Raw genomic sequence first — 13,672 nt, forward strand, 5'->3', positions numbered from 1 at the left:
TGACCAAGGGGCAGCTGGAGTCCCAGGGCACTCCTGGGCTGCACAAACTGGGGGCATTGGAGCGGTCTCAGATGAACAATGCAGTGGTGGTTGTAAGGAACTGGAAAGCTGACAATTCATAATTTAAAACACTTAAAATATTTATAAATGGCACTCATGCATGTGATTTTTTTTTTAATAGGGAAATGAATCCTTTGGTTAGGAGCATGCCGACTTATACAAGTTCTTGTATTGCTCAAAAAAAGGCCACACTTCAAATGCTCTGGTTTTATATGCTGATAGAAAAATAAATCAAATTTCCCAAAAATAGTCCATAATTTCTGAGCACGTGTCATATTTATGAGATCATCTGTTTTCTCTCGTGCTTCTTTCTCCAACAGCCATGTTTGCAGGATACAGATGAGCTTTGATCCGTGGTGAGGAACCAGCCCTTGTCTCCTGGCTGTGCAGCCCGCGATGCTCCAGGGGTTCCCACTGCACCTCGTTCCTCTCACTTGTTCTCACCCCAGTGGGGCCACCGGCAGCTCCTCGGGATCACACAGGCACAGGGTGACGTGAGCCAGGTTTGTGCTGGGACGGTGTGTTATTGTTCCTGTGTCTGGGACCTTTCAGGCTACTGATTTCTAAAGCGGTCAGAGAACTGGGACCAAATGTGGAACTGAGCTGAATTTGACAATTTTGGCCCCAGAGAACTGCCCTGATGCTATTAGTATGGCTGCTAATGATGAACCATTTGTGTGCTTTTAAAACAGGAGTAAATCTCTAATCTGAGCAGGTGGGATTTTTGTTGAGAAGCAAAATCACTGAAATGGATGATTGCATAGTTTTGGAAATGCTACCCATGGTAATTTCTTCCGTCCATTTCCAGTTAGTAATTAACTTCAAAGTGAAAAAATGCAGGTGACACCTTAGGGAAAGACAAGATGTGTAGGAAAAACAAAAAAAGAGACTAATTATCAAACTAAACATATGTGAGTAAAGCAAACTAAGCGTTGCCACAGGAAAACCTCATTTTTGGCTTATTAGAAAGGCGTTTTAAACCTCCGTTAGCTGTCAGGTATTCTCAGTAGCTTGTCACTGGGTGCTGATGGTTGTGTCTCAAATGTCTCATTATGGTGCACGCAGCTCAAATCAGCCCCAGTGACATTGCACAGGCTGAACAGCTGCATTTCAGCAGCAGAGCCGAGAAATGTTTGGTTGGACACCCGTTTATTTTAATCTAGATCATCTGTTACTGATGTGTTAAACAATCTAAACCATTGCTACAGCTACCAGGCATGGGCTGGTCTGAAAAGCAGGGTAAGAATCTTTGGAGCTTCTCATTCTTTACAAATATTTCAGTGTGCTGGGATCCTTGAGCTTCTCTGGGAACAAAATAATTTCATTCCCACAAATAACTTCAGAGCATGTTCTATGCAGTAATTTACATTTTTCAGACTTTTCATATGTATTAATAACTGATCACTCCTATGAAACATGCTTTTCCATAAGCCTGATGTTTCTCCTGTAGAGATCAATTAACCAAGACATTGTTTGCTTCAAGGAGCCACTAATTTTAATTACTAGTGAAATTATTTGCAAGCAGCTGGCCTTGTAAAGAGCTCTCTAACTTACAAAAGTTTTGCCTTCAGAAGCTTTCTGATTTTTGTTGTTGGTCCTGCGTGTCCACCTCTGAGCATTTTCCAGGAGCTACTGGGAGCTCGTACCAGCAGCTCAGGTTCCAGTGAGCGCACTGAGATGTTAACACCAACGAACTCTGCTTCTTATAGCTTCTGGTTTTCAGAAACCAAAAATGGCAACTGTTCGGGTTAAAAACATCTCCCTTGATAGCGTCTGGCTGTTGGTGAACCAAAGAGAAAGTGGTGGTAACATCTGCAGCTTTATTTCCCTTTCTTCCTCAATGATTTTTTCAGAAAGTGAAACAAAACAAATGAAAAAACAGCTCTAAATCTCGCTAAGTGAAATGTTTCCCATTTTTATTGCTTCAGGACCGTGAAATTAATGACATGCATGGACGATGTGAGGCAGCAGAACCTACAGTTCAGGTGTGCTGCACTGCACGGTGCCTCATCACAGACCTTGGTCAGCGGTTGTAGGAAACCAACATCCTGAATACCATCCACAGATCAACACACGGCAGTTGTGAACACCGATTTCTACTGGGCCAATACGACAGTTGTGTCCTTGAGTCTGCTTAAGGAATAATATTAAAGTAGGATCACTTGCAGCTACATTTTCCCAATTTGAAAAAAGACCTCAGAAAATAACAGCATAATTAACTCTGTAATTGCCTCTAGAAGAATAGAAGAAGAGTTCAAGTTATCCTGCCCTACTTTTTTTTTTTTTAAACTGTTATTTTTTTTTTCTAATTTCCAGTGATCAGAGCTGCTGTTGCAAAGCCCAGTTGTAGCACCCCCTTGGCTCCCCATGCACCAGCTGGAACTCTGCTGCAGTTTTGCTTTGCATCAAAAATGCAGCTTCGCACTGTCTTAAGATTATCATATTTGTAACACAACTCCCCTTATTTTCCTTCCAGTTTAAAGTTTGTTTTGGTGTACCTGTATTGCTTTTTGTAAGCAAATGTCTGAATGAAAACTAACAGTCGTTATGAAAAACAATCACACAAACCAAACCAAGAGGGATAAGAAAACACAAATGTCTGGAGAAGCAGTTAGGATGGTGCTGGGGAGGACAGGTTGCTCCTCTCCCTGATGGGACAGGGCTGCTGGCTCCTAGGCCTTGGTGCAGCCCAGGGAACAACTGCCCTTGGAGCTCCAAAACTACAAGAGATGCATTTTTTCTTTCATCTCTTCAAATTATAGGTGCTCAAGATGAAAGTGCAGCATTCCTTGTGGACTTGGTTAAAGACAGGTACACACCATCAAAAAACCCAATGCTCAAGCAGTTCAGCAGAGAAAGACACTTGAGCAGAACTAGTGACAGGGACAGTTGCCATCAACAACTAAAGCTGCTCAGCTTGGGGATCTTCAGCACAACACATGGCAGTGCCTGGAGGAGGCTGATGTGGTGAGAGCGGCTGATGCCGGCTGACAGCATCTCTGTAGTGGACAGTTCTTGCCATCAGCTGCTTTCTTCAAAGCTGCTGCTGCAGGAGTGGAACCTCATGGTGCTCATGGGGTCTGACACGTACCCTGCAAGGGGCAGAGAGAAGTTCACGTGTGGCTCAACACAGCTGTGCTCCTCCCCACCCTTCCCTGCAGTCACAATGCCAACAGAATATTGTGCATATCATTGTGAGATAGAGGCACAGATCTTGCTGATGCCTTTTTGCTGTCTGCAAATCTCCATTCAGTATCATCTGCTGAGGAAAAAATTAAATAGGAAGTAAACAGACCCTGTCATTCATGCAGTGAGTTCACAATAATCACAAAGTAATCACAAAGAAGCACGAAGAATGTTTGGTGACTGACATAAAAACCACAGACCTCAGTGTTTCAACAACACAGTGGAAGTTTGCCAGCAAAAAAACCCCAACCTTTTGCCCTTTCAACTAGAGCCTTGCAGAGCTCAAAATAAACATTCTGATAAGCATTTTAAAAATATTTGAACCAGGCAGTGAGTTTCTGAGCTGTTTAGAAAGGAGGGGTGAGGAACAGCCTACAGAGGAGCTGCTTCCAGACAAGACTGAGCAATAGCAGGAGAGGCTGATAGGGCTGATTGCAAATGCAAGGGCTGGGAAAGGCTGGGGGGTGTTTGTGCAGCGATGCATGGACAAACACCCGAATGTGGCAGGACAGATGGGCAGAAGGCACCAGGAACAAGCAGGGAGCAGATCTCTGTTCTGGAGGGTAGCAGAAGGATGGGGTGGCTGTGAAAAGGCTGTGCTGTGTCCCTGATGCTCCTAGGGCACCACAGAAGTGGGACTGTCTTTCCCACTGCTCGCAGAAGGAGTCCTGAAGACATAATGCTCCATATTCTCCCAGTTCACAGCTCTGTGCATGGGCAGAAAGGACCATGGTGCTGGGGTGCACAGGCGGAGAGCAGCAGGAGCTGAGATGAGACCTCGCTGGCTCCGCAGACCCCAACCTGCAGCATCCACCAGGCACCGTCTCTCTCCTCACACCATTTGTACCTCAGGAGGCTGGAGCTCTGCGTTGGGCAACCACACCAAGGAGTTTTCTGTGTTAACTCACCGTTTTTGTCAATTGGAGAGCACTGGAAGTTTCTTCTCATGTCATCCAAAGACAGGCCCTGTGAAGGGTGCTGCCCGGTGCTGTGAATGAGAGAGAAGGTGTCAGTTTAGGTAAGACTGATAATGTCCCATCTCCAGACCATGAGAACCAGTTCCACAGAGTTGGAAGGGAAAGGTGGTACCACCAATACATCAGCCTGATGCCTGGCCACCGGCTTTTGCAGTAATCAAAAAAATATAAAAGTTATGAAGCAAGAACATGAATCACATGCACACTCACATTTCATCTGTTCTCCAGGTAACTTCCCTCAAATATATGGGGTCTGATCTCTATTTCATGTGAAAGATTTCAGTGTCTGTCTGCATGTGTTTGCCTTCTACCTCTCCAAATGAGCCCTCGAACAGGGTGAAGATGGATTCATTTTGCTCCCTATTTTAGCTGATAGGATTATATTTCTGAATCCCCCCGGATGAGCACGGCTGTCTCTGCCGTTCCCAGCTCTGACTGTAAGTGGTGCTACAGGGTAAAGTTTAGACTGAGCGCACAGCTGGGCTGGCAGAGATGAGAGCACCACTCCATTTTCACTGTACTCACTCCCCATGGGATACACATGGGAGATTCTTAAATTTGCCCTCAAAACTGGGTCTCTCAAGTGGTAGAGTAGATTGCCTCAGATATTAATGGTAAAATAATATAGAGAACCCACATGTGACTTCGCCTTAAAAATATCTGCAGTTCTTGCACTTCTGTGTTCATAAATTGGATGAAATGCAATTCTTAGGATGTGCTCTGGTGGGAACAGCCCCAGCAATGCTGATTCCCACAAAGGCTGAGATGCTTTTCCTCTTCCTTAAGGAACATGGACTTGGTATTTCTATCTCCTGCCTCTGTACCTCTGGGACAGTTGGGTTTCTGTCTGTCTGTCCCTGCACTCGCCGTCCTGCCGGGGTAGCAGCCTGGGATCTGTGATGAGCTGCGCTGTCTGGTGCTGCAGCTCCTGCACAGCCCCTTCGTTCAGTCACTCACAGCACAATTTGAGAGCAAGATGAGAAAACCAAAAACTAAAATTCAGACCTGGGAAACACAACATCAGAAAATGGCACTTCTTCCATTATCGCAGCTGCTCTCTGGGCTCACTGTTCTCTGCTGGTGGTTTGTTTTCACCACAGGCTCTCATGGGGAGGGAATGTGCTGCTCTCCCTGTCCATAAAGCCCCTTCTCATTAAAGAAACTCGACCAGTACTGAGGATCTAACAGAGTTGAGGGCATGTTAGAAAATAGTTTTCAGATGCTTGGCCAGACACAAGCCATGCACTCCATAAAGGGGTCATATGAATGTAAATGTGTCGGGAAACAAACTTTTTCATACATAATAAAAATAATGGCATTTCAGTATGACCTTTCTTCCCAAATTTGCTTATTTCTAGGATTTTCAGCTGGTTTTCCCCCGGTGTGCCCTATTCATCCTAAGCAGCAGGACATGTCTGCCTTGTATTTTGGCACAGATAACAAGCCATGCTTGTGATCCAAGTCAGCAAATACACTTATCACATTTCTGCAGGGCTTGGATCTCTGCGGAGAGGGGAGCTCACCGGGTAACTCTGACCAGGACCAGCAAATCCTGCCCTCCGATTCCGACATGACACTAACACCGCCTGCTCTATTCTCCAGATGCATGGGGGACCTGTCCATGGCAGGACTTGATTTCCTACTATTTTTACGTTACAGTGCAAAATGCAAAGGCAATGACCAGTGCGTACCTCTGTGACCAAGCAGCGTACGCTCGCGCGTTCAAGGCGTATTCCAGCTCGAAGCGGCTGCGCAGCGCGGCAACGTGGCTGCGGCCGGGGCCCCCGCGAGCGACCAGGCAGTCGGAGGAGGAGGAGGGAGAGAGCGAGCCGCTGCTGTTGCTGGAGGCTGGAGACATCAGCTGGTTAAAACAACAACAGAAAGGCACTGTTATTACATATTTACAAGTCTTTCCTCAGCTCTTTCTCCTAAGTTGTGTGTCCCATGTTGCCTCTGCAGTCTGGCTGGAAAAGCCGTGCTGCCTGGCTTTGGTCAGCTGAGAACTGGATGCCAAATAAAGCGGCCAGTTTACCATTGCCTAGAGTTTCTGAGCTGGGGCTGGGTGGCTTTCTGGTAGACAGGCTTTAGTTCAGTCCTGAGTTACTGGGCTTGCAAGCATCTGCCATGCAGTTGGGAGACACCACGGGCTCCCAAGACTGTCCCAGCTGTACGAGAACAGTGACACTGCCTGGTCATAGGGGCCTGAGTGTCCCGGGACAGGAACCCAGGCTGGCAGGCAATGTAAATGCAGGGTGGCACATCATATGCATGTTTATATATACGGACCAACCATACAACAGACATATTGCAGCAGCAGGGACCCAGACCTGCTGGCACAAAAGGTCCCACCATGCCTGGTTTTAGAGATACGTACGATTTGCTGAGAGAGGAGAAGGAAAAAGAGAGGAAACACAGGTGGAGAGAAAAACCTTTCCACCTTCACCCCTCATCAGCTGCCATGCTTCAGTTACCAGAGATCTTTTTCCTTAGAACTCCTCTCAAACAAGGCTTTGCCCTGGACATGGTGCAGCTCAGGTCTAACTCCCCAGCTAAATAATCCTTTCTTTTCTTCTTTTTGTATGTAAGCTCTTGCCCCAGATTTCTCCTTGCATGCCCTGCTGCTAATGTATCATAGAAGTCAGGTCTCCCATGAGACGACACAGTTTCTTGCAATATAGTGCTTCACTTTTTATTTTTTACACTTAAAAGCTTCCACCTACGTGCAGAGCAGCCAGCTGCAGTCAGAGCATGAAGAAATGTAATAGTTTATGGGTGTCTTGTCTGACCCTTAAGCTCAAGAGCACTGATCCATTTGAATTTTTTGTTTTTAAACCCCAAACCTCTTACACACAAACACACAAACAAAATATAATTTCAGGAACTGCAGCCCTGAATCATTGACTTTGTTTGACCACTCATCTCGCAGCAGGCTGAGGGGTGATACACCATCTGTGTAACAACCAGAGTGCAGAGCAGGAATTGCCTCTCCATTTGTCCTCATGTTTCCTCTTTCCACCTTTCTCCCAAGGGTCTTTGCCAGTCACAACCAGCAGCCTTGAACAGAATGCAGAGTTCTGTCCAGGGCTGCTGTGAAGTGCATCCACAGCCCCAGTCACACTCCCCTCACTGAACCCTTCGAGCAGCTCCTGACACCCACAGTGACACCCAGTCCCTGGCACCCCAGAACCACCACGTGCCTCCCAGACACGCTGTGTTGGCCAAAGTGGCCAAAGCAGCTCAGAGACCCAAAGCCACTGCTCTGCTCTCCCAACCACGCAGCGCACGCATGGACACTCCACGGTGGAAACAAGGTCCTTACCTCAATGTTGCACAGACATTCTTCTAATTTTGTGACCACTTCTGAAAACTCTGGCCTCCCCTGTGAACACAACGAGCAGAGATGTGTTAAAAGCAGAAGGAGGCAGATCTTTGTAAGTGAGCTGACCCACAGGTATGAGATGAACCTCAGCTCCCCTGTGTCCTGCTCTCTGCATTTCAGGGCTTTGCTTTCAGGCTGCTTAGGGATCTGATGGGAAGTGCAAACTCAGTTCCAAGCTATGAAACTAAGAGGTGTGTGCATGACAACTTAAGCAATGAAATTTTCATAAAAATAGCACATTCTGACTACATTCCATGTACTGATTAAGGTTGCAACCTAAACTTATATGCTCTGTTAACTTTGCAGTTAATTAATGGCTTGAATAATGTATTTTTCATGTTTTCTATTATATGTTTCCAAAACACAGACTGTAAAGAACACAGTGACTTTGGATAACTACACTTAAAAAAAATCATGGCCCCGCATTTCTTAGCCATCTCACTTCCCTTGCCAATTCTGCTCCTTTTTAAGTCCTTCACGTTCAAAATAAGGAGGTCTAAATCATTGCGTACAGTGGTATTTGCCAGAGGAGGACCAGCAATAGCTTAATTAATCAACTGTTAATCAAGCTCCTCATTCCCATTGCCACATCTTCCTCAACAAAGTCTCTGCAAGAGGCAGGATCATTTCAGAGCTGAGGACAAGGTCTTGCAGCCCTCACATCTATGAGCCATAGCAGAGGGACAATTCACACAAATGAGACTTTAGCATTTAGCCCTCTGTGAGAAAGAGTATTAACAAAATGGGTTCTAAATACATTTATTTCTCATAAGGGTAAGAAAGAAAATGCCCAGTCCGTTTGAAGTTGCACAGGCTTGTCCTTGTCTGCAGTGACACAAGAGAGGGAGGGAGCAAAGTGAGTTTATGGTGTCCTGGCAGCATCCTGGCTGCTCTGAGCAACTCATGAAGTGCTGAAGGCAGCGAGAGGGTCCCACCCTGTCACCTGCACTGGAACTCGATGGGACCCCACGGGAGAACCAGCTGTGACACCTCAGTTGTGCCTCATGAAACTAAAACAATGTCAATTTTCTGTACAGAACTAAGCCCCAGGTATTATGGCAAACACTTTGACTCTAATTAAAGCTTACCAATTAAAATAACTAATGAAAAATGCTGCTTAAGAGACACTGTCTAATTTTCATCAGTTTGCCTTTGGAAACAACTGCCTACAGTTTCTGGGAAACAGATATTCAGGTACCTGATAAATAGTAACAGTGACATGACACATGGGAACTAGTTTTTGGTCCTGATCAACCTTGAACGAAGTCAAAGACAAACAAAAGAATAAATTTTAAAATTTAGAGGCATTTTATAGCCATCCAGCAAAATCGTACAGATATACTCAATTTTCTGTCTTTTTGTTTGTTTGTTTTAAACTGAGCAAAATTCTTGGAGAACTGTGACCTGTGAACACATATTGAGCTCCAAAATTCACCATTTTCCCCTAACAAACAGCCTTTCTTTTAAGTAAATGTCTTTATGCATCTCCAGTGAGACGCTGTAAAACGGATATTGATACGGTGATGCCTTTTAGCATTCAGATCTTTTGCTCATTCCGCTTGTTTTGGTGTTTCACTAATAGCGTTGGGTGGTGTGTCCAAGAGACATCACTGAGTCCAGGACTATCATACACACCAGAACACTGAGACACTGTGGAAGAATTGCTGGTGAACTGGATTTCCAGCAGCACTGTGAGTTTGCGCAACGGGTTCAGGTTGGGCTGTGACTGTGCAGCCACCCTTGCAAGGCTGACAAGGGGGTGATAATGCTGTTTTATTCTTCACTGGCCTTCCTGAAACCACTCCAAGGCCCTCAGAAGTAACTCAAACACTTATTTACCGAGAATGGTAGCAAAATACCTTCAATAAAGCGCATTTTAATAAGTTTCTGCTCACATCTTATGCCAAGTTCAAGCCATCCGCTGGCTGACTGAGCTATCAATTGCATTGTAATTCCATCACGCAGCCCTAAAACATTAGCAAGATTAAGTGACATTGGAGTGATACTGATGAGTAATGAAGTGCATTAGGATTCTGAAAAGATGGTTTCTTTTTATTGGGGCTAAATGAGCTGTGGAAATGCTAACAAGATACTGTGACTATATCCATTACATAGTGCTTACTTAAGTCAACAATTTACTGTGACATCTTATTAATAATTTTAAATAGAATGCGAGTTACATATTGATGATTTTTAGCAGTTACTTTATAGTTACAGGGAAAACAAACGCCCCCCCACACCCCCAACATCAGTTCACGAAGGGCAGGAAACACCAATAACAATAAATAAACCAGCAATGAGATCAAGCAGCTGTGCCCTGCACTGCAAATGGATTTTCTCCACAATTCCCACACCGATGTGTTATGTCCCTAAGAAGCACAGCAAGGGGCAGAGCTTGGTTCAGCCATGGGCTGCCCAAAGTCACACAACCACCCCACTGCCCCCAACTTGTGCTTTAGGGCACTGCCCCAGCTGGGAAAGCTCTCAGGGGTCCAGGACAAGGACAGGTTTAGACACCTGATAGCCCATATTTCTAAGCCAGGCTAACTAGGAAAGGGCCTCCAGGGCACAAATCCAGGATTCCAGGTGCATCCCAGTGTGAACACAAATCAAAAAATTATCTCACTATGGGATCCTGTAACCACTGCTTAGCTCAGGAAAGGGAAACAATAGTCAAGTCTCTAGCTGGGTCTGACTAAGAAATGTGCCAGTTTCTACAGCAAAACAAGCCTCATGCAGTGCTGAAGGCAAATAAAACATCCACGCACTCCCAGACAGAGGGACCCTGATGATGAAAGTGATGGCTTGTTCCAAAGTGATGGCTCTGGCCAAATCTTCACTCTAGTAATAATCAAAGCTACATAATTGCTGATAGTTTCATTTAATGGTTAAATGTTAATTTGCCTTCCTCCTTGATTCATCAGCCCCTCTGTATTTCTTGTCACTCCATTATCTGTGACAGGGCTCTCTGCAGTGGTACTTCCCTCAGAACCCAGGCTCTGGGGAAGCCCCATGCAGACAGACAAGGCAGAAACCCCCGTTCCACAGCAGGGACACTCACCTCGGGACAGGCGTTCCAGCCGCGCATCAGCAGCGCCGAGATGGGCTTGGGGATGGAGTAGCCGATGGGCGGGCGGATGTGGTGGTACGCCATGTCGGCCGCGGCTGCCGCTGTGGGAGAGTGCGGCCTCAGCAACAAACACCCTGGCGGGAGGACACCCACCCCTTCCAGTGGGGACACCCACACCAAACCCCTGGACAGAGACCGGCAGAGGCATCTCCAGCCCATGCTGTCCATGAAGACAGCTCAGGCAGTCACAGCCCAGAGTGTAAACACATTGCTGCTAGCGCTGGGCACGGGTGAAGACAACCTAATTTAGCCTAAAACCTAAGAGAAAAGGCCTTCAGGGGCAAAAATGAGTTAAACTTCAACTCTCTTTAAAAATAATTTATTATCTTCATGACTTAGACAGGGTGACAGGTGTACTTCAGATAAACTGGCAACAGACTCAGGTCTCTTAAAATAACCCACGGCTAGTTCTGTTACAGTCTAAGACAAAATTTAATTTTAAGTATTTCTTCAGTAAAAATCTAGTGACTGCCTTTTTATAAGTGCAAGCCACTGCTGAGACATAGGAAGATATTTTCTTAACTTGATTTGCACATTTAGTGAATCCAAACACATGGTTAATTGCTCTTATTCCTTCTGAGCAATATTTTTTCAAGTCAAAACCAATGTATTTTGAAGTCATATCAAAAGCTAAGTAAAATACTTTGTTTGCCTGACAGTTTGAAGTGATGTGATCAGAGTACATGGGATATGCAGGGAACTGTAAGATTGCTACCATGAGATTGTAACAAGAATGGTCTAACATTTTTTAACCATATCTCATTCCCATCATAGTGTTCATCATAAAAATAATTTCAGCCATTGTCTGTCCTCATTGCAGCTTTTGCCTGCACTTAATATCAGACTTCAGTAAAAATTGGTTAGTATTATACAGTGTAGCTACTTCTTCAGTTCAGAGAAATTTAAATGTTCATTCATTGAGCACCTTACCTGGTTTCAGGTGAGCAAATGGGATTTCACCCGTTAGCAGCTCCCAGAGGCACAGAGCGTAGCTGAAGACATCGGCTTTGATGGTGTACCTGGTGCACTGGGTGAACACCTCGGGGGCCATCCAGCGCAGGTTCTGCGCCCAGGACACACCGGCAACACATCAGCAGGGGTTACCTCCTCACATACGCATCCTTTGTATTTCTGTGTTTGTTTTCCTTTCTTATTTCCCTGTCTCCATTGCTCCATAAAATAACTGGTTAATTTGCCAGGAAAAAATTCCACCTGGCTTGCAAAATCTAGGCAGCACATAATAAGTAACAGCATTAGCATGGCTGTCTCAGCACCATAAAGCCAGACTGATTGGGCTCTGAACAGGAAAGTGGTGCTAGAATAACAGCAGGACACCAGCCTCAAAGCCTGGAGACCACATTATAAGGTCTGAGCATTCCGTGTAATGCCAATTAACTGCTGCTCCAGCTGGCAGATGGAAAAGCTGCCGATAACTGCATTGGGTTGGTGCTTCTCTGGGCATCTCACCATGTTCTGCACAAACCACATTCTACACAAGCCCCATCCTGAGGCTGTTGCACACGCAGTGAGGGCTTCAGGGTGGTTGTGCAGATTCCTCACACCCAGTAACCAAATCTACACCCTTTGCAGGACAGCCCTTCCCAGGAGAGCCTGCAGCAGCACTCACTCCTCACACAGTCAAAACCTATTAGCACTTGGTAAAAAGATGATTGCTAAGCCCTGGATTTAGCATCACCCACCCTGTTCCACAATTAGTCATTAAGATGGTGCAAAGTGTCAGTGACACACAGAATGCACTTGAACTAAACCTGTGGAGACATCAACACTGTCTTGTGAAGCTGCCTCTCTGTGAGTAACAGGCTTGTAATGGACAAAAGAACTCTGAAAGAAAAGCAGTGTCGAATAACCAATTCCCTGTTAGACACAGGAACCACCTGCCAGCAACACGTGTGTGTGAGTGGGTAAGGGTGGATTAAAAAAATGACACTTTACTAAGGATTTTGGGGTAAATAGAGCTCCAAAGACAAACTTGTAAAGCATTATTTTCCATTGCAGATATTGTATATTCACTCATGTCTGTTATTAAAAAGGCTTAAATTAAAAAAAAAACAAAACAAAACAAACAAACACAAAGAAACATTTAGAAAGATAAAATACTATACTGGTTCATTTTTCCAACAAAATATTTCTAGTGTAATTTTCTCCTAACCTGAGTTTGCCCATATGTTTTATACTAATTATGTGGAACAAAACAAGAAACAAACCCCAGGTTGTTTTGTCATATTGTCTTCATCCAGGGATTGCAAAAATCTAGATTCTGAAATACACAGAACAACAACAACAAACTACTGTTAAGCTGATGCTCATCTTATTATACAAAAGTCTTAGTAAAAAGCGTTTGTTGTGGTGTTTTGTTTTTTGAGAGTCCAGGAGAATGGTGATAACTTTTTTTCAACCAGGACATGTACAGATAATGAGGCTCCGGAAACCTGCATGCCCCATTCAGCACTGGCACCAGCCTACAAAGCTCCATTGACATTAGTGCAGTTTACAGCAGCTGAGGATCCAGCTCAATCTGTGAGATCATGGTTATTTGTACCGGTCAATATAACCGTATCTGGACTGACAACACACTGAGCACTGCACTGAACGGCAGTCCCACAGACCCTGTCAGTCTTATTCAATGTCAGAAAAGCAGCCCACCTAAACATGACAAGATCTGGCATGACTGTAGTGAAGGTGGGATATGCCACATTTTGTGACACATAAAGAAATCCCCAGGCAGGACTTAGGTGTCTTTGACATATCAGGCAAATACGCTGAAGTGTGCACGGTAAGAATAAGAGCGTGTCAGCAACGCCGTGTCCAGGCAGCTGATCCCACATTGTCCCAGCCTGGGGCTGGTGACAGCAGGTCTGGCCACCTCTGGGTTCTCATGGACACGGTAACACCAACACTGCCCTCCTACCCTAGGCTGGT

The 13,672-nt window shown here is 45.2% G+C and overlaps 1 protein-coding gene across 4 annotated transcripts in view; it reads right to left on the minus strand.

Annotated features, from left to right (window-relative positions):
* Positions 1 to 1,955: 1,955 nt before the first annotated feature.
* TNNI3K (TNNI3 interacting kinase) overlaps positions 1,956 to 13,672 on the minus strand; it is a 48,028-nt gene continuing 36,311 nt past the window's right edge. For 2 of the 4 annotated variants that reach the window (XM_071810051.1, XM_071810050.1), the window contains exons 19-25: positions 12,958 to 13,010; positions 11,663 to 11,795; positions 10,664 to 10,773; positions 7,543 to 7,602; positions 5,915 to 6,084; positions 4,155 to 4,234; positions 3,197 to 3,319 (exon numbers count right to left, since the gene is read on the minus strand). In XM_071810051.1, coding sequence (XP_071666152.1) covers positions 3,222 to 3,319; positions 4,155 to 4,234; positions 5,915 to 6,084; positions 7,543 to 7,602; positions 10,664 to 10,773; positions 11,663 to 11,795; positions 12,958 to 13,010 — 704 coding nt within the window. In that variant the 3' untranslated portion in view covers positions 3,197 to 3,221. Of the gene's footprint in view, positions 3,153 to 3,196; positions 3,320 to 4,154; positions 4,235 to 5,914; positions 6,085 to 7,542; positions 7,603 to 10,663; positions 10,774 to 11,662; positions 11,796 to 12,957; positions 13,011 to 13,672 lie in introns of those variants that run through there. The other 2 variants (XM_065841833.2, XM_071810049.1) reach the window with 2 other exon arrangements.

Source organism: Patagioenas fasciata, chromosome 6 (assembly GCF_037038585.1).
Source record: "Patagioenas fasciata isolate bPatFas1 chromosome 6, bPatFas1.hap1, whole genome shotgun sequence".
Classification (NCBI taxonomy): domain Eukaryota; kingdom Metazoa; phylum Chordata; class Aves; order Columbiformes; family Columbidae; genus Patagioenas; species Patagioenas fasciata.